The 18,527-nt window shown below is 54.9% G+C and overlaps 4 protein-coding genes across 4 annotated transcripts; 2 read left to right on the top strand and 2 right to left on the bottom strand.

The window, feature by feature from the left end:
• The first annotated feature begins 700 nt into the window (after window positions 1–700).
• IWZ02DRAFT_140793 (glycosyl hydrolase family 47 protein) lies at window positions 701–3,134 on the top strand. The gene is made up of 2 exons (XM_066761750.1): window positions 701–2,602; window positions 2,662–3,134. The coding sequence occupies exons 1-2, from the start codon at window positions 845–847 to the stop codon at window positions 2,815–2,817; spliced, it is 1,914 nt and encodes a 637-aa protein (XP_066626445.1). The 5' UTR covers window positions 701–844; the 3' UTR covers window positions 2,818–3,134.
• Window positions 3,135–3,450: 316 nt separating this feature from the next.
• Window positions 3,451–5,627, top strand: IWZ02DRAFT_487702 (uncharacterized protein; the record flags this gene model as incomplete). Its single annotated transcript, XM_066769395.1, has 2 exons — window positions 3,451–4,048; window positions 5,602–5,627. 2 exons carry the CDS (start codon window positions 3,451–3,453, stop codon window positions 5,625–5,627), a joined length of 624 nt encoding a protein of 207 aa, XP_066626444.1.
• Window positions 5,628–9,288: 3,661 nt separating this feature from the next.
• On the bottom strand, window positions 9,289–10,537 carry IWZ02DRAFT_140716 (Prefoldin subunit-domain-containing protein). The gene is made up of 6 exons (XM_066761749.1): window positions 10,268–10,537; window positions 10,093–10,215; window positions 9,923–10,034; window positions 9,757–9,855; window positions 9,576–9,701; window positions 9,289–9,523 (listed from the first exon to the last, which is right to left on the bottom strand). The coding sequence occupies exons 1-6, from the start codon at window positions 10,291–10,293 to the stop codon at window positions 9,410–9,412; spliced, it is 600 nt and encodes a 199-aa protein (XP_066626443.1). The 5' UTR covers window positions 10,294–10,537; the 3' UTR covers window positions 9,289–9,409.
• Window positions 10,538–10,911: 374 nt separating this feature from the next.
• Window positions 10,912–18,204, bottom strand: IWZ02DRAFT_442930 (polyketide synthase-like protein). Its single transcript, XM_066766990.1, has 3 exons — window positions 17,607–18,204; window positions 11,361–17,556; window positions 10,912–11,307 (listed from the first exon to the last, which is right to left on the bottom strand). The coding sequence occupies exons 1-3, from the start codon at window positions 17,882–17,884 to the stop codon at window positions 11,263–11,265; spliced, it is 6,519 nt and encodes a 2,172-aa protein (XP_066626442.1). The 5' UTR covers window positions 17,885–18,204; the 3' UTR covers window positions 10,912–11,262.
• Between the last annotated feature and the right edge of the window lie 323 nt (window positions 18,205–18,527).

Here is an 18,527-nt window from a genome sequence, read left to right as displayed (position 1 = left end):
GATACCACGCCGAGTGTCAGAATGAGACAGCCGCCAGCTCCACACCTTAGTATTCTGCGGCTTCGGCTATCTGAAGATCAAAAACGATCTCCGTCAAGGCCCCTGAGCGCCGACGTCGGAGCTTCCCATTGCAGAGGTCACTGGACTTGACGAGGGCTGGGATAGGGAGCGCCGCTGCAGCAATCTTGTTTCGACGTCTGCTGTCCGGCGGGGTCTGCCAGGTCACCTGTCTGGCGTCGACGTCTCGTTAGGTTGCGGGCGAGGCGTGAGGTGGCGTGATCTCTTCTTAGATTCACGGGCTGTGGAGTTTTCAAGGGTAGAGCCGATCTGATCCTGTCAAGAGTAGGAGAATCGCCAGTTCTAGACGCAAGGAATGCACAAAAAATGGCGCTGTGTTTTCTGGGAGTGCACCATTAGCAAACACCACAGCAGTGCCAACATTGACATTGCCATAGTTGAAACACGACTATCTAACGCTGCTGATTATGAACATGATCCTTGGCATCTATCCTTAAAAAGAACGGCAAACAAGGTTCCCTGGCAATGGACAACTTAATATCGACCGCAAATTGGACGGGAACATGTCATTTGTTGTTGCCGCTCAAGACGCTCGTAAAGGCGAAGAATGCGGCCAAGACAAACTGCGCAGGAACTAACTCTTCGCCGAGCATTTTTTGAAACGTGCAGACCTACGTCGCCGTCTTTGGTTGACCATTTCAGAATCGACAGTCGTGTTCTCGCTCAACTCCCACGACCATCCGACAGCTGCAAGCGCGCGCCAAACGCAACCGGTCCATCCGCGCCAACGCCTTTGAGGCGTGGCCTACTCATCACATGACGGAGCATGCTTCGTCTCACTCGCCGATGGCTTCTCATCGGCATCTTGGCCGCGTTTTCCATCTTTTTTCTTTACCTCTCGTTCCATCGGGAGCGGGGAGCTTCTTTGGCATCCGACGCACCTGCTGAGCCACCGCCTCCGGCACCAGATACACCCGAGGCCGCAGAAGCTCAGGAAAAGGAGGAGCAGAAAACGAAGAAAAAGAAGCCGTACAAGCCACAGACATTCGATTGGACTAGGAGAGGGCAGCGGTTTCCGGTCGAGTTTTATCATCAATTACCCCGGGGAAAACATCAGGAGTTGCCGAAAATTCAAAATGTGGTCGGCAATGAGGACAACGCAGCCAGGACGGAGCGTGAAGGTAGGATGCAAGAAGTCAAGAGCACTTTTGAAAGAGCATGGAAAGCATACAAAGCCAAGGCCTGGCTCGCAGACGAGCTGACACCATTGACTGGAAATTCAAGGACCAGCAGTGGCTGGGCTGCAACCCTAATTGAATCTCTGGACACTCTTTGGATCATGGGCATGCATGAAGATTTTGAAAAGGCCGTTAATGCAGCCCTCCGGATCGACTTTCAGTTTTTCGAGTCGGAAATTGTCAACATTTACGAAGTCACGATACGGCATCTCGGTGGTCTTCTCGCCGCCTACGACCTCAGCGGCGATGAGCGGCTGCTGAAAAAGGCTCTCGAACTCGGCGACATGCTCTACGTAGCCTTTGACACGCCTGAGCGCATGCCCCTCACCCGCTGGAAGCCTCACGATGCTCTTTATAAAAAGGTCCAGTTCCCAGCCGACTCGATTCTCGTCGTCGAAGTCACGTCCATGGCGCTGGAGTTCACACGGCTCTCTCAAGCCTCGGGCAACCCAAAGTACTTCGACGCCACTGAGCGCGTCATCGAGGTGATAGAAAAGCAGCAGAACAAGACGAGACTGCCGGGAATGTGGCCTCTCAAGTGCAACGCCAAAGTCAAGGACTTCACCGCCGACCCAATATTCACCTTGGGCGAATTTTCTGGAACCACCTACGAAAACCTACCCAAAATCCATCTCCTGCTCAACGGACTGACATCGAGGTACCGCGACCTCTACACCAAAGCCATGGACACGGCAGTCAAGCACCTACTCTTCCGGCCGCTGGTCCCGGACAATCGCGACCTCCTGGCGCTCGGGCACGCGCGCATCGTTGGCAACCGTCGCGAAGGCGAGGAGATCCGACTGGAGCCCGAATGGCAAAACCACGTTTGCTTCGCGGGCGGCATGTTTGCGCTGGGCGGCCGTCTCTTCAACCAGTCGGAGCACGTCGACATTGGGCGCAAGATCACCGACGCCTGCATCTGGACGCACCAAGCCTTTCCGCTGGGCATCATGCCCGAGACGTCGAGCCTGGTACCGTGCGCCAAGGGCAGCGCTGCCGTCCACCACGAAAGCAGCGACATGTCGTGCTCGTGGTCGGAGCTCAAGTGGCGCATTGCCGTGCAAAAGACGCTCGAGCTCGACTCGGCGGATGAGCTCGACGAGCGCATCGCGCAGGAGAATCTGCAGCCGGGCTTTGCGTCGGTCGCGGATAAGCGCCATCTCCTTCGCCCCGAGGCTGTCGAAAGCATCTTTGTCCTCTATCGCATCACGGGCATGTCGGAGCTGCATGCCATTGCGTGGCAGATGTTTGAAAAGTTACGGGCACACACTGAGGCAGAATGGGGGAATGCGGCAGTGGAGGACGTGACGACAAGCGGAAAGTCAACTCATGCCGATGTGATGGCGGTGAGCTCGTCCCTGTTTGATTCCACGCCTTATGTGTCACGGCTAATTTTCTCTCTTAGACATTCTGGATGTCTGGCACGCTCAAATACTTTTACCTCCTCTTCAGCGAGCCGGAGCTCGTCAGCTTGGATGACTTTGTCTTCAATACCGAGGCGCATCCTTTTAGGATTCCGAAGCCGCCTGCAGAGCCAACGCCAACTCCTACGGCTGCATAGCGCGAGGCGGCGGCATTCAGTCCAGCCTTGCGGAGCCCGCAAGCAGGTGCTTGTTATAATACTGCCTTTGGTTCGAGGGACGATGCTCACTGTCCAATCGTCTGTTGGTGTACTGCGGCTTTGTTTTGTATACAGAGTGTAAGAGATGGTACACCTGCTTTTAGGCCCCAGATGTCTCTTATATCCATGTTTTTCGGGCTTCCGAACTATTCTTCACTTTACTAACAAGATTTGAAAGATGCTGGATGCAGACAGGTGAAGGGCGTTGTATAAAAACACTGGAATCCGACCACATTTCGGGGTTCAGGTCCTTCCTTTTCTCCGTGTGTCGAACTGACTTGGAACCAAAAATGGTTCGACTGCACGACCCATATATCTTTGTATTTTTCAACTACCAGAGTCTTCCTCTTGATCAATTTCCGCACAACAAGACGCCGGGAGGCTTCATCATTCCAACACATCCACTCTCACGTCGTCGTGCGTGGGTCAACCACCACAAACCACCCCAACATCCCCAACAAACCACACGACCCACCGTCTCTCGCCCGTATAAATTTCACTCACAAATTCCCCCCGGCCACCAACATCAACCCCAAAAAAACAAAAAAAAAAAAAAAAAAAAAAAAAACAGCAATGCCGCTCCTCCTGCCCTCGCTTAGCTTGCCCCGGCTGCCCCTCTATTTCCCCCTCCCACTCCCACACACCAGCGCCGCCAAACACTGCGTCCAGCTCGTCGACCTCGACCAAGCAGACGCCGCCTACGCGTTCCAGCGCGAGCACTCGGCGTGGGAAGAGAGTCCGGCGCCGCCGCCGAACACGCCGAACGAGCCGAAAAAGGCGAAGAAGAATGTGAACATGAACAACACCAGTCAGCTTGACGTCGCGCTGGAGTTTGGAGGCGATTTTGAAAGAGAGTGGGGTTTGCGGTTTGGTGTTGTGGAGGAGAAGGAGGGGGGTTGGAATGAGTCGTGTGAGACGGTCATACATCATGCTGCTCCTGGTGTTGATGTGGAGGAGATGGCTGAAGAGATTGAGACGGAGGAGGAGGATGATGAGTTTTTGTTGGACACGCCCGTTCACTCCAGCATGGCGGCGACTTTCAGAGGGAGGTTTAAGTCTGCGCTCGTCACCATCAGACCCAAAAACAGCAGCGCGGTCAACATCAACAAAACCGCCGCCGCCGCCGCCGCCGCCGCCGCTCCTCACCAACCATCGCGCCTCCAGACTGAGCGTCCGTGTTCCGCCCGCCGCAACGACAAAAACCAATCCACAACCGCGTCAATGAGCAACCCAGCCCACCCACCTCGCTGGCGCTGCTGCCGCTGCGGCAGGGTAAACGGCGATATCACTCAAACCCCTACCACTCCACCACGCGCCGTCCACAACAACACGAACACCACCACCCACCAACGCAACGGCCGTCCCCACAAAATCCACCTCCCCCTCTACCCCACCCTGACGAAACTAACGGCACGGACGCGGACGCGCGGCGCCGCTACTGCTGCTCCAGCTGCGGCGACGAGTATGAGTTTGGGCGAATGTACAGAGGAGCGAAAGGGCGAGGATTTGGATTCGGCAATGCAAGTAGAGAAAGAGAGAGAGGAAGGGACGGGAATAGGCAAGGAAAAGGGCACGTGGACATGTCACTGCGGTCACGCATTCGAGCCGTGCGCGCTCAAGGGTCGATTGAGCCGTTTGCGCGGGGTGCAGAGGAGGGGAGGCGATTTGGGGGTTGCGTTTGTTAGGGGGGAGTGAGTGGATGCGTGAGTGAGGGGATAAGGGATGGATGGATGGAGGGAGGGAGGGAGGTGATTGATTTGGATTAGGACTTTTCGAAGTAGTTTTGATTGGTGGTGAAGGAGGGAGGAGGTGGAGAGTTGTTTGTTTGGTTTTTATTGTGTTTGTCTGGTTTGCTACTTTTACAGTGAGAGGGCTTGGGGAATAGAGATGTTCGCGTTGGCTTTGGCGTTCAAATGCTTTGTGGGTGGGAGTTGCTGTTGCGTTCGATGAAAATCCCTTTCTTAGTTTGAGAGTCTGAGCATAAAGCCCAGAATCGCGAATGTGGTATCAGTAAACGTCGCGGCAGATGACAGCTCCCAAAGCGGAAGCGAGAGCAGAAGTAAAATAGCGCTCCCTATGCCAAAATATGGCAGCTGATGATAGTTCTCTAGGCGCACTTAAAACAGTTGATGAGTGCTTCCTGAAAGCAAACATGGCGGCGGACTACAGGCTTTCCAAACCAAATGCGGCAGCGCATTTGGTGGGATGCCTGCAACGTTTTGCTAATTTCTCTGATAGGTTGTTGGACGAAGAGGCAGTGACTTGCTCCGGGAGCAGCCGTTAGACTCTTTAGTCGATGGCTTAAGAGCGAGGGATGTAGGGGAATGTCTTTACTCTACTTACTCAATACCATCTCAAGTCCGTCGAAAACAACTCAACTAGTTGGTAGGTTAGCGCAGCCAGGTAAGTGGGACTTGATGCTAAGTCTACACTTCCATGCCATCAACTTAGTACGACAGCTCCCGGGAGCAGTCACCTCGCGGTCATGGTGACTGAAGCTAGCAGAAGAATAGAACACAGGACACCTTGTTCCGTTGGTGAGAGAAAAGAGCATCACGCGCTTAAGCAGGCAATGAGAATAGAGCCGCGACTAATCAACACACATAACCTTTCCTGAGCACCATGGGAGGAGCAGGAATCCTATGTTCTACCCTCAGCCACAAATGGATCTAAAATCGAATCTACGCTGATGTAACTCTCATGGCCCGCCCACCTCTCCAACAGACGATGTGCTTGTAGTCTACGATTGAGATACGATCTGGCGTGGTTGGAGAGATCTATGAGGCAGGAGTCTGGGGTCCAACTGCCTCTGCCTTTGCTCATCAAAAATTAGCCAGCATTCTTTTTCCTTCCCAATCTTTCCGTATGTGTGTGATTTAGGACGGGAGCTTCCACAAGCGACGTTAAAGAGGATCGACGTTGAAGGCGATTGATTAGGACGGGTTAATTACAAAGTTTAAGGAAATGTCGACTGCAAGCTATCGACATAATAATATCCTAATAGCATCATTATGCCTGTCACATGTAGTTCCTCTCATTTACGTTCCTCTCAACTAGAAGTTTGCTGTGATTTTCCTGTCTTATACTCCAGAAATTCTACATCTAGTGTACGATTATTTACAATGTATCAAGTTTGATTTCTTTTTTACTGCCATCGTATTTGAAGAAAGAAGTAGCACTCCATATTTCTAGCTATAGATATGGATAATGGCTCGCTAAGCTTAGTAATAATAGCAGAAGACTGCTCCCTGAAAATAACCGTATCCGCGGACGACCGCTCCTTAGATGCGGCTGTAATGGTGGATGTCTACTCCTTAGATGCAGCTATGCTATAGTGACAGATGACTGCCCCTAGAGGATGTTTTGTTTCTCTCTGCACCCACTTTGCTGTAAAGGAAAGCTGCATCGTAACCTCCCCATTTATCTAGCTACACTTCTCCCAGATCCAAAAGACCATCCACATACAGGAAATAGAACACATAGTCCATAATCCTGGCGAATTGAGGCCTCAAACTCACTGTTGAAAGCGATAGTAACAAAGATTGCAACAGCAATAATAACACCGCCCCGACCCCCATTTTCCAATTCAATGTCCCAACCAACCATCGCATAACCCCCCTCATCCAACTCAGCCAAAACCCCAGAACAGCAGTCACAACATCTGCCTGCCTGCCTGCTCCCATAAACAAGCACCCAATCAACAGCCAATCCAGGAACCAAGCAACCAAGCAGGCGCTCACCCGACCACCCTTAGCCAGACCAGGTACCAAGCACCCAAATGCAACACCCGGCGCCGCACCGCCTCGCGTCGCAGCAGCCAGCCGGCCGGCCGCATACCAACGGGCAACAAAGAACGCAGCAGATACCGAGCCAGCGAAAGTGCCGTGTGGTGTCGGCGCAGTCGTTCCGGCCACCCAGTCCTCCAGCCATACAGCCACGACCACCGCCGCGAGGCGCGCGCTTCTAGAAGATGGCACGGCGGGCAATTTTCATGCGTGATGATGGGCGTTGCTTGCTGCCGGCTGCTGTGTTTGAGGTGTGGTTGTGATTGCAATTTGAGGAATGATAGCAGCGGGTAAGTTCGTGCGTGCATCTATGATGGGACGCGACGCGATGGGATGGGATGGCGGTGGAGTGGAGGGCGGTGGAGATTGGTGGTGGCTTCAGGGACAGACGAACTGATTGCCATCCGGACTTGCTGAGCGATGATGGGTGATGAGTAATGTGTCAAAGTCAACGTGTGTGTCTATGTGCGTCTGTGAGGAGATTTAGCGCACGGAGAAGGAGGTGGAGATTGGAGATTGCGAGTTTGGACTGCGTGGCCTGGCCGCGTAAGAGATGGTTTGGGGGCGGAGGGAGAGGAGAAAAGTGATACAGCCACCACCACCACCACCACTCCGAATGGAATTGCGACTGGAGTGATCTGATGATGGAATGTGTGGTGTGGCGATACTGTCGTCTCTTTTCTTAGACGGCCTCTCGATCGCAGCATCTCTTGAAGTCAATGAATGGGTAAGGGGCTCAGCTCAGACGCAGCAACGCGTCCATCGAGAGATCGGAACAACCGCTTTAAGCAATTCGAATACCACCAGATGGATGTGACAAGCGGCTGAATCCAGAGCAAGATTGAAGCCGGCGATGGAGACGCAGATCGTCGCCTCTCTGGACATCACAGTAGTGCCATCAAATCATGAGCTGAGCAAAGCCTCACTCGCGATCCTCAACACCCGTCTTCGCACACAGAGACAACGACGTGAGACCTGCCATTTCGGTATCCACGCCCCAAAGGCGCGAGAGAGAGCAGCGCTGCGTCGTTTGTATACGAGCCACCGCTGCTGGTCAACACCTGCTACGCAGCCAGCAGCAGCAGCAGCAGCAGCAGCGTGTCTAACCCCCCACATTGTGCCTATCCCATGCCCACCAACCTCACGAAGCGAATTCTGCCATTTCGCCCAGACAGCAGCAGACGGTGCGGCGATCGACGATTTGTGGCCCATCTCCCCGTATGTGTGAGGAGTAGTACCCTTTCAGAGCATTCTAAAAGCAGACTAGCGATTGAAGAGCCGACGGCTCTCGCCTTTCGGCTCTCGCCTGTCCTAACGCGCACGCTGCCCTCCCTTGCCCCTCTCGCTTTGGGCAAGGTGTCGCGAAGTCCAAGAAAGGGCAGTAAAGACAATGTGGTGGCGAGGGAATCCCTAGTCCGCCAACTCCCTGGCTGCGCATAACGCATGCCGCTGCCGCAGTCAAGCAGGCGCTGAAGGTGCAAAAAAGATGACTTCGGCTTGTCGGAAGACGCTCTGCTCCGAAAGAAAGCAAAGGGCAAGCGAGCGGCACCTGGGTAGCGCAATCAGTCAGTCGGGAAGCGGGGGCAAAGGCGCGGGGAAGACGTAGAGAATGGTCGAATTGGCTAAAATGCAAGAGATTTTTCATTCCGAGGCCGAGCTGCACAAAGTGCGCATATGCGCGAATGAACTTCTCCAAGAGCTTAGCCTGAGGCCGAGTGCCGCGTTGGGGAAGCCTGCGCCAGGGCCCAATGACGCCATGATTGGTTCAGTAGATGTAAGCATCAGATGTTAAAGCACGACTTCGGGAAACGAGCGGACTTTCATGGGTGGACCAAAGGGGACGGGACCTGTCCGCGATCCGCCATTAGCGGCCCGCTATAAGGTGCATCTGAGCAAACCAGGCACTAATGTGCTCTTTTATGCAAAGCCGACTTTGGCTGAAAGAGAGAAATGCCTCTTACATGCGTGAGAACATCTTTTGACACTCGCTGCCTGGCGAAGCTGAGTTGTGGAACACTCGTCTTGTCTTCAGCTTCGTGATAATCTTCAGGTCAGGATTTGATTAGGAGAGCGCAATGACGACCATGTCAGCACCACGGAAATGATTTTCTCTCGCATAATTGGTGAAGATAAGCGTATCCCAGATATGGACGGACGTCGCTTGTTGCCGTATCCGCCTGAGACGAGGGCCCCGGTGCAAACGACGTGGGTGAGCAGGCACCCGCGCGTTTGGAAGAGCAAGGACGAGGGCAGAGGGGACGCATGGGAACACCCGCAAGCTGCGATAGGCGCGGCACGAACCGGATAAGCCGAAATGCCCTTTTGAGAGACGTTTTGAAGGGGCAAGAATTGCATAACAGGGGATGCGTGCGGCGGTTGTTGAAGCTGCCGTTTCATGAGCCGTGACGAACAATGGGGAGTATGGAAAGGCTTCCGCGGCAGGCAGGAGGGAGCGAGAGTACGAGATTTGGGTCCGTAAGCAAGCGTAGATTCCCTGTTCCGGCATGACGCAAAGTGCGTCTTGGGAATAGATCAGATTTCTTTCCGTCGTCCTCGGCCGAGCACCGAAAGGTCCGCTGGGCTATCGTCACCGCCTCATTGCCCGGCCAGATATTGTCCCAGCTCCGAGGACGTGGACCATTGGCTGGCTTGTGGGAAGGCTTTGCATTGAAGCGTTATGCACCACCAGGGTAAGTATTTCGGATTTTTAGAAGAGATTTTTTTTCATTTCCACATGTCAGGAGTTCTCATGACGTCTTTGTAGCGCCCTTGGTACCGCCAGCATCTTCGGAATCAACCTTTTCCTTGCGTCGTTGTTGGACATCCCAGTTGTAAACACGCGCCGTGGCTACCTCCAGGGTCTGTCAAATTTTGTCAGCATCGCTCCTCGCCATCGCCCCCCGGGTTACCTACCGTAATTTGCTCTCTCAGGAAATCCGAATCCTCGTTGCAGTTGGACAGGCTCTGCTGCGCCGCTTTCAACTTGGCGTCGAGCAGCGTCTCCGCCTCCGGGATGGGGTATGCCAGCATGACGTTTGCCTACGGGGATATTTTGTTAATGACCTCCCCGTGTCTGACTTGGGAATCCACTTACCCCCAGCCAGAGATACACCTCGTTGGTAGGCGGGATCTGTGCCTTGGCGAAGAGCGTGTCGTTGAGCTCGAACGTCGTCTCAATGGGTTCGGAATCCGGCTGTTGCGCGTCCGCATTAGCTCTCGCCCACAATTTGACAACACTTTCGCTCTTTGAAATGACCTACCTTTCTCGTCTTGAGAAACTGCACCGTGTCCAGAGTCTTTTGGATATCAGGGATCTTGTCCTTGAGGCCGGCGGCGCGGCGCTGTGTGTTGACCTCCATGAACTGATATTTTCTATGCGTATTCTTGTATGAGCAACCGACCCGGAGAAAGCGTAGGGCGTGAGGCGTACGAAATCATCTCTTGGAAGCTCTTGAGGGTAGGCTCGACGTCGGCGCGTGAGGAACAGTAGTCCTCGACCTTGTCGACGAACGGGGCAAAGGGAATGCCGCGGGGATTGGTAGGAGCATCTTTGCTGTTTCGACAATCAGTTTGCGATCCAACACTTCGGAAGAATATTTGGTCACCTTGCTCCCGCGGCAGTGGTGGCCATGGTGGCAGATTCTCGATGTAACTGTATTCTGGACGCGTTGCTTGGAGGGGCACCGCCCGCGTGGATGCCCCAATGCTTGGCACTCGGTCAAAGTCCGGGTCCAACGTTGGTGGCTGAGCTGCGGTGAGATGATTTGTGGCGGTGCATCGCGCCCTGGCTGTTCTCAAGGCCAGTTCCCTGCTGCAGATCTCAACTCTAAAGGCACCGCAACTCTTGTGCTGCCCAACATAAGCCTCACCGTCTTTGACAATGTCGTTGTTGTGCTGACGGGGCTCCCGCACTGTGCGCTGTTTTCCGATCACGTCAGACTGCAAATTTGGCTATTTTCACACTGCATCCACTGTCATGTCTCGGCTGCCAAATGAAGCATTAGGCTGTCGATCTTGCACCGGACTCCGGTGGAGGAAGTCCGACACCAGCACACCGACTGCGCTCTGGCTTTGTGGCGGCTATGGTATCCTGACTGACATTGAAGCCACCACCATGCAGTGATACAGTGGCTTGCTCCAATCGTCCATTCTCCTTCTATACTCCGAAAGTCTTCGACTTGTGCTTGCTTTTGAAAAGTCGTTACATCATTCACTAGAGTCAAGTTGCACAAAAGTCGACAGCGGAAGATTGTTGTGATGATATCCGATTCACCCTCTATATACATTAATGCATCTTCCAAAAAGGAAATGTAAATGCCAATGTTCCAAACGAAAGAAGGAAATGAAGAAAAACAAGTGTATCAAAACATCGCTCCCAATTTGCCAACCCATTGAACCAGCCAACTCTAAAACCGTGTATAAAGCAAAACACCGATATGATAAGATATAGGAAATGTTACCGTGGAGGCCATCCTGTCGTGAGGTTAAGAGCCTGCGTCGCTCTTTACTCTTGACAACATAGAGACAAGTTTCGCACAAAAAGGATCAAACGCCATTATGAAACCCAAGGAAAGAATGCGCTCATGCCAAATTTCAACTCTTAGCAACCAAGGCCAATTCTGATGAGCTCACCAAGCTTCTCAGCCTAAGATTATGTTAGAAAATTGAAAGTTTTCAACTCGAGTGGTAGGGACTTACGTAAGGCTCTTTCATCATCGTGAAATGATTTCCGCCCATCACACCAAACTTCATCTTCTCCACGGGAATGATTTGACCCCAGCCGTTGTGGTCGAAGTCGGTGCGGTTGTTCAACAACCACTTCATGGGCGCTGGATCCTCATCCTCAGCGGGGGGAGGGCGCGGGTCATCGGGGTTGGGGCAGACACCGTCAGTGCACCAGATGGCATATGTCTCTGGTGCAGAGTCCTGAGGCATCGGGACGGGCTTATACTCTTTCAGTGCCTTGATGGCAGAGGCAAAGTGAGGAAGGAGCCAGCCGGGAGTTCCACCGGGCTTACCGGTACCGAGAAGACCGATCGAGTCGAAGAAGTGGTGCAGACGGGCGGGCAAAGGATCCAAGTCGACGGGGCAGGGAGAGTCAAGCAAGAGAAGCTTCTCGACTTTGTCACCAGAGGCAAGCAGCTGTTGGACGGCCTCGTACGCGAGGACACCACCAGCAGACCAGCCACCAATGAAGTAGGGACCCTCAGGTTGACGACGCTTCATCTCAGCAATGTAGATAGCGGTGACGGTCTCCACACCGCAATTCCACTGCTCAGGCTTCTTCATGAACGGGCAGTTGAGTCCGTACACGGCGAAGTCAGGGGACAGGTTGGGGATGGAGATGTACGAGGTGGCAGAACCGGAACCGTCAGGCAAGAAGAAAAGCTTCTTGGTCGCAATCTTCGCGTTGCCCTGGAGGAGGACCGAAGTGGCGGCGGGGTACTTGGACAAGTCGTAGGTAGGCGGAATTAGCTTCTTGTTGACCTCGGAGAGCTGAGGGGCCTTCGAAGAGGGCTTGCGAGACTTGGGCTTGGGAGCACTCTTCTTCTCAACCTTGGCAGCAGCCTCAACCTGGACCTTCTCGGTGGTGGTCTTTGAACGCATACCGAGGGCGTTCTCAATGTCCTCGATGGTGTCGTTGGTGGTCAAAAAGGTCGAAGGCAGATCAATGCCCGTCTGCTCGCGAAGAGCACCCATGATAGTCAAGCTCATGAGGGAGTCCATACCAAGCTCGCTGAGGCTAGCCTGGTCACCGATTTCGGTAGATGGAACACCCATCTCCTCGGCGATGATCTGACGGGCAAGACTGATGGAGCCGGCAGTTACCTGAATGCTCTCCTTCATCTTGACCTCGACAAACTCCTCCTTGCCACCGGAAACGCTGGGGGCAGAGCTGGGGTTGGTCTCAGAGTCATCCTCGTCGGGAGTGCGAGGGTCAGACATGTCCGACTCGGTCGAGTCCTCGGAGTCGGCAATGGGAGCAGCGCCGTCGTACTGGGCGAAGAATTTCCTCATTTGGCCGACCGTGGGGTAGTCAGTGAAGAGGCTCGAGCTAATCTCAAGGTCGAGATCCTCGCGGAACTTGGCCGAAATAGTCAAGGACATGAGCGAATCAACGCCCATGTTCTCGAAGGCAGCTTCGTCGACAAGCTCAGACATGTCAAGCTCACACTCCTCGGCAATGATCTTCATGACACGGCTAGAGATGACGCCGGCAGAAGTCTTGGGAGCAGCAGCCTTGGGAGCCTTCTTTGCGACCTTGGCCGGGGCAGCAGCAGCCTTGGGGGCGGCAGCGACGGGAGCGGCGGCGGGCTTGGCGGCGATGGGCTTGGCCATGGGGGCGGAGGCACCCTTCTTGGGAGGCGGGAGCATGACGTTCAAGGCGCGGCGAGGAATGTTCTGGAACTTGAGGCCAGTTACAACACCGACGATCTCGTCGCCCTCGAGGATGTAGACATCACCCTGGGAAATGTTGCCGGGTGCAGGCTGCATCCTCACGTAGTTGCGGTAGGTAGCAGTGGGCGACAGCTTCTTGATGAACCTGACGGATTTCCAGCCGTGGGAAATGTAGACGCTGTTCTCAGAGTCGACAAGATCCGAAGCGTTGACGATGAAGCCAGAGATGTGGGCCAAGCTGTCGATCCAGTAAGGAGCACAATAGAACTCGCCATCCTCGGGCTTGGTCTGGAACTTGACGACGGAGCTGGCCTCGGTCTGCTTGCCGTCGAGCACAACTTCTTCCATACCACGGTAGGTGTCGCTGTAGGTGACCAGAGCCTTGAAGAGCTTGTAGGCCATACCACGGAGAACCTTGTGGGCAGCACCAGTCTGAAGCTTCTGGTGGAGCAGGTCGATCTGGGTCTGGACCATGAACTGAGTGCGACCCCACTCCTCCTTCCAGGCATCGAGGTCCTCGTACATGACGGAACCGTAGGCGTGCTCGGCAATCTTCTCGCCCTCGGGAGTGACGCTGTAGAACTTGAGCGTAACTTCCTTGGTCTCCAAGTCAGCCTCAGCCTCGAGATTGAGGAACTGACCCTCAGGAGGAGGAGGCAGCTTGGCGATCAAAGGCTTGGGCACCTCCATCTTGCAGAAGTTGTAGCCAACCTCGGGAGCACCAGGGCGCAGCTGCTTGTACAAGTAGTCGGCGGCAGTGATACCCATGTCGGCGTACAGTGAAGACGGGCACAGGGGAGCCTCGTTGACAAGATGGCCGCTGACAGCCTTGTGGAGCTTGGGCTCGGCAAGATCGGACTGAATGATGATCTTGCCCGAGTTGGCGTGGAGATCCTCCTTGATGATCTTCTGGCAAGACGTGGTGGAAAGCTTGGACTTGACCTCGGGCGCAGGCTTAGCGGCGGCCTCCTTGACGGGAGCGACGGCGTCGCCTTTGGTAAGGGTCCAGTTGTTGTGGTAGTCGAGCCAATACTTCTTGTTGTCGAAGCTGTACGTGGGCAAAGTAAGGAGCTCGTGAGCATCGTTGAATTCGCGGTGAAATTCGTTGAAGTCAATGTACACACCAGCAGTGTACAAGGTGACGAGGCTGTTGGAGATCGTCTTCCAGGGGTCCTCATTGCGGCGGAGCGAAGGAGCAGTGGTCGGAGTACCCTCGAGAGAGTTCTTGACCATGCTGGAGCAGACCGGGTGGGCACCAATCTCGACCCAGACAGTCTTCTCGTCGAAGACCTTCTCCTCCTCGCCGGTCGACAAGGCGGACCAGAAGTTGACAGTCTCACGCGCGTGCCTGGCCAGGTAATCGGGGCCGATGATGCCAGCCTTGCGGATGACCTCGCCAGTGAGGGGAGAGAGGACGGGGACAACAGGCTTCTGGAAGGTGACGGCAGAGGCGGCAGCCTTGAACGACTCCAGGATCGGCTCGACCTGAGCAGAGTGGAAAGCGAAGGGGACCTTCAACTTGGTGGACTTGAAACCCTTGGCACCCAGAGCCTCGGCAGTCTTCTCGACAACCTCGGTGGTACCGCAGAGGACAGTCTCCTCGGGGCCGTTGACGCAAGCAACCTCGATCATCTCACCACCAAGAGCGTCGGTGATGGCGTCTTCGCTGCCCTTGACTGCGAGCATACCGTGAGTGTACTCGGTGCAGTCCTGGACAAGCATCTGGGCACGACGACCGACCAACAGGATCATGTCAGCCGCCGAGATGACACCTGCGACGTGCAGAGCCGCGTACTCGCCAAGGCTGTGGCCGACGACAGCAGTAGGCTTGACACCCAGAGCAGACCACATGCGAGCAAGGGCAACCTGGATACAGGCCATACCAAGCTGAACAACGATGGGGGAGAGAGTGGTAACATCGGTGCCGTCCAAAAGAGGAAGGAACGAAGGCAGACCCTGAATGCGTGCCAGGTGGTCGAGCGAGTCGATGTCGGTCTTGAACGAGCGGAGGTCCTGGTACAGCTTCTGGCCAAGAGCGGTGTACTGAGAGCCCTGGCCGGTGAAGGCGAAGGCGGTCTTGGTAGGCACCATGGCAATGGGGCTGTAGCTGTCCTTCATCTGAGCCTGCAGAGCCTCCTTGACCTTGGACAACTCGGAGACGGTGAAAGCAACGCGGTAGTTGTGCTGGATCCTGCGAGCAGTCGTGGTGTACGCAAGGCTGGCGAGAGTGGTCTCGGGTTTCTCGCTGACGTACTGAACCAGATTCTCAATGTTACGCTTCAGGGCAGCGATAGAACGAGCCGAGACGGCGACGACATGGGAACCGCGAGGATCCACGCCGGTCGGGGCCTCCCTCAGAGGGCCATCCTCCATGATGATGGCAGTGTTACCACCGGCAGCGCTGAAGTTGTTCAAGAAAACCCTGCGCTTCTCGGCGCCCTTCCTGGGGAAGGCAACCTGCTGGGTCTCGATGTGAACGTTGCGCTGGAGCAAGTCCTTGGGGAAGGTCTTGTTCATGACGCCCTTGATACCAACGTTGGCGGGGATGGCGTTCTTCTTGAGCATCATCATGACCTTGATCAAAGAGTTGATACCAGAAGCAGCTTCACCGTGACCAATGTTGGCCTTGATGGCACCCAAGTGCAGAGTCTGCTCCGGGCGACGCTGGCGGTGGCGGGGTGCGAAGACATTGGTGACGGAAGTCATTTCGATACCGTCACCAGCCTGGGTACCAGTACCGTGCATCTCAACGTAGCTGACATCGTGGGCGTCGACACCAGCGTTGGCAAGAACCTTCTTGTACAAGAACTCCTGGGCACCAGCGTGAGGGTGGGTGATGGAGACGGCCTCAGCGGAGTGGTTGGTGGCGGCACCAAGAATACAGCCAAGGATGTTGTCCTTGTCAGCAATGGCGTCCTCGTAACGCTTTAGGATGACGGTACCGCAACCGTCACCACGGCAGTAGCCGTCGGCGTCGTTGTCATAGGTCTTGCAAGATCCCGTCTTGGACAAGAATTGACCCTTGCTGAGACCAGAGAAAATGTCGGGGTTAGTCAGGACGTTCAAACCACCGGCGCAAGCAGTGTCACAGTCACCGGCCCAGAGCGATGTGCAGGCCAACTGAATGGCTGCCAAACTGGACGAACAGGCAGTGTCAATGCTGTACGAGGGACCGGAGAACTTGAAGTAGTAGTTGATACGACCGGGAGCGAAGGCACGCACACCACCAGTGATGAAGTACGTGTCAACATTCTCAGCCGCGTTGATCTCACGCCAATCGTCAGAAGTTTGACCGTAGAAGGTACCGATTCTGTGCAACTTGGTAGACGGGGTGCGGTTGGGGACGTAACCAGACATCTCCAGAGCTTCGTATGCCGTGGTGAGGGCGAGACGGCCCATAGGATCAGTCTGCGCAGCCTCACGAGGAGACATGTTGAAGAACCTGGGATCGAAAAGACCAGGCTCGTCGATGAAGCAACCGAACTTGGTGTGGGACTTGTTCTTGCCCTTACCGGTGGGATCGTAGTGGGCCGTGGCGTCGAAACGGTCTGAAGGAATTTCGCGATGAACGTCGAGACCCTTCTCCAAGAGCTCCCACAGAGCGTCGTGGCTAGCGGCGTTGGGGAAACGACCAGCCATACCAACAATCGCAATCTTGTCGTTCTGGGTACGACCCGCGTGGGGCTCGATCGCCTTGGCCCACGCAGTGTGATCCCTGCCAGAAATGGAGGTTTGGCCACCGGCGCGGAGCGCTGAAACGAGGCTGTTTGCAACGTTGGTGATGCCGAGAGCGGTTACTGTGCATTCAGACTTGCTGAAAGCGGTAACCTGCGACACGACCTCCTCGAGGAGACGATCCCATCTCACGGGTTCCTGCAGGATCTCGCTGAGAGCGAGCTCAAAGAGTTCGAGGGTGCTCGTAACGTTGTGACATTGGCCAGTCGTGGAAGAATGGATGAGACAGTTGGGACGAAACTGCGCCAAGTTCCTGCGGACATCGCCATCAAGGATGGCGTCGATGTCGGACTTGTTGTGCAGGTGCGCGGCGTGGTAAGGTGCGTAGACGGGGATAGGCACCTTGTTGTTGTTCTTGACTGCATCACACTCCTCGAAGAACCGCCTGGTGGTAGCAGGGGGACCGCTGATCGTAATCGCCATGACGCTAACGGCGCTAACGTAGGCATGGTGCGAGGCCGGGATGGCCTTTGCTTGATGGAACTCTGCGAGCGCAGACCTTGCGGTCTGCTCGGATATACCCGCGACGATGGTGGACCAACTATCGTTAGTTTCGTTGGCATGCTCGAGGGCAGCCTTGGCAGTTCCGACACACGTGCCGGTCCTGAAGGCAATGCGGACAGCCTCGACGGCGAGAGGCAAAAGGTCGCTCAGCGACTTGGCAGAGGCCACCGCGGACGCAGCGAAGAGGCCAGTGCAAAGACCGAGAATTCTCGTGTTGGAAGCAACGGGAAGCTCGGAGGGGTTCTCGCCAAAGTACCTGGGAAGGTTAGAAGAAATGATTGTGGAATCGAGGCAGCAGTGACATACCCCAAGAAGTGAGAGAGCTGAGCAATGGTGACAAGACAGCTCTCCAATTGAGGGTTCCTCTGACCCTTCTCGTAGTAGGCCTCGACCAGAGAAGAAATGGAAAGAAAGTCCGGTATGCTCTCCCTCTGGGTGCGGGGAAGACGTTCAACCTCGTCCCTGAGCACAACGCTCGCACGCTCCAAGAAGGTCGAGAGGAGAGCATTGTTTCTCCGGAGAACCGCCTTCCGCAAAAGCGGGTACTGATCAGCAGTCTGATCGCCGAAGATGAGAATGTTCATGGTGGCGGATGTGTATGTGTCGTTCGGGTAGATTAGAATTAGGATACAGGGGTAGGTCTATAGGAAGGTCCGAGTATATCAACGGGGTAGGTAGTGTCGATATTAAGCGAGGCCTGATAGAATCGGTCGTTGAGCAAAGGTGAAGGACGGGAAGAGAATGACAGTGTCAGTCGGTCATAGGCAGGAGTTGGCCGATGCTCTATGGAGGCAGGAATTACGAGGGAAAAGACGTAAAGGGAGGAGGTCCTATGAGGCCACTAAGCGGTACTGGAGGAGCTTGTGCTTTAAAGCAAGTTGGCCGGCAGGGCATATATGTAGGTGGGCAGCATACCTCCAATCCTACCCTGATCAGTAGCAGTCAGAGCATGGACTCTAATCGCTAAGATGACCGGGCTAGCCCGTCCGGCAGCCTGGGCCTTCCAGGATGCCGAAGACGCACAGTCAGGACTGATTGACGTGAGGAACTGGCAGGTATGCAACAGACATCTTCCTGGTTGGTGCGCGGCTAGGACGGTGGCGCGTGTTGCTGGTAAGCACGGCTATTGTTAGTACCACAGATAGCAAGTATGATAGAGCGTGGAAGTGAAGGCGCCGTCCCGGTTTCCTCGGACATTGACAGGGGTTACGGGTCTCCTCCTCCCGG

Source organism: Phyllosticta citriasiana (assembly GCF_038021145.1).
Source record: "Phyllosticta citriasiana strain CBS 120426 chromosome Unknown IWZ02scaffold_2, whole genome shotgun sequence".
Lineage (NCBI taxonomy): Eukaryota > Fungi > Ascomycota > Dothideomycetes > Botryosphaeriales > Phyllostictaceae > Phyllosticta > Phyllosticta citriasiana.
The sequence above is the reverse complement of the archived record's forward strand: the minus strand, read 5'-3'. Positions and strand labels throughout refer to the sequence as shown.

What these genes read in the sequence shown, in the direction of transcription:
- IWZ02DRAFT_140793 (XM_066761750.1), top strand. Translation starts at nt 845, where the DNA reads ATGCTTCGTCTCACTCGCCGATGGCTTCTCATCGGCATCTTGGCCGCG. An exon ending in CTCATGCCGATGTGATGGCG is followed by an intron (nt 2,603 to 2,661) that starts GTGAGCTCGTCC and finishes TTTCTCTCTTAG; the next exon opens with ACATTCTGGATGTCTGGCAC.
- IWZ02DRAFT_140716 (XM_066761749.1), bottom strand. Translation starts at nt 10,293, where the DNA reads ATGGCCACCACTGCCGCGGGAGCAAG. An exon ending in ACCACTGCCGCGGGAGCAAG is followed by an intron (nt 10,216 to 10,267) that starts GTGACCAAATAT and finishes TTGTCGAAACAG; the next exon opens with CAAAGATGCTCCTACCAATC. An exon ending in AGGTGTATCTCTGGCTGGGG is followed by an intron (nt 9,702 to 9,756) that starts GTAAGTGGATTC and finishes ATATCCCCGTAG; the next exon opens with GCAAACGTCATGCTGGCATA.
- IWZ02DRAFT_442930 (XM_066766990.1), bottom strand. Translation starts at nt 17,884, where the DNA reads ATGAACATTCTCATCTTCGGCGATCAGACTGCTGATCAGTACCCGCTT. An exon ending in CAGCTCTCTCACTTCTTGGG is followed by an intron (nt 17,557 to 17,606) that starts GTATGTCACTGC and finishes TAACCTTCCCAG; the next exon opens with GTACTTTGGCGAGAACCCCT. An exon ending in CGATGATGAAAGAGCCTTAC is followed by an intron (nt 11,308 to 11,360) that starts GTAAGTCCCTAC and finishes ACATAATCTTAG; the next exon opens with GCTGAGAAGCTTGGTGAGCT.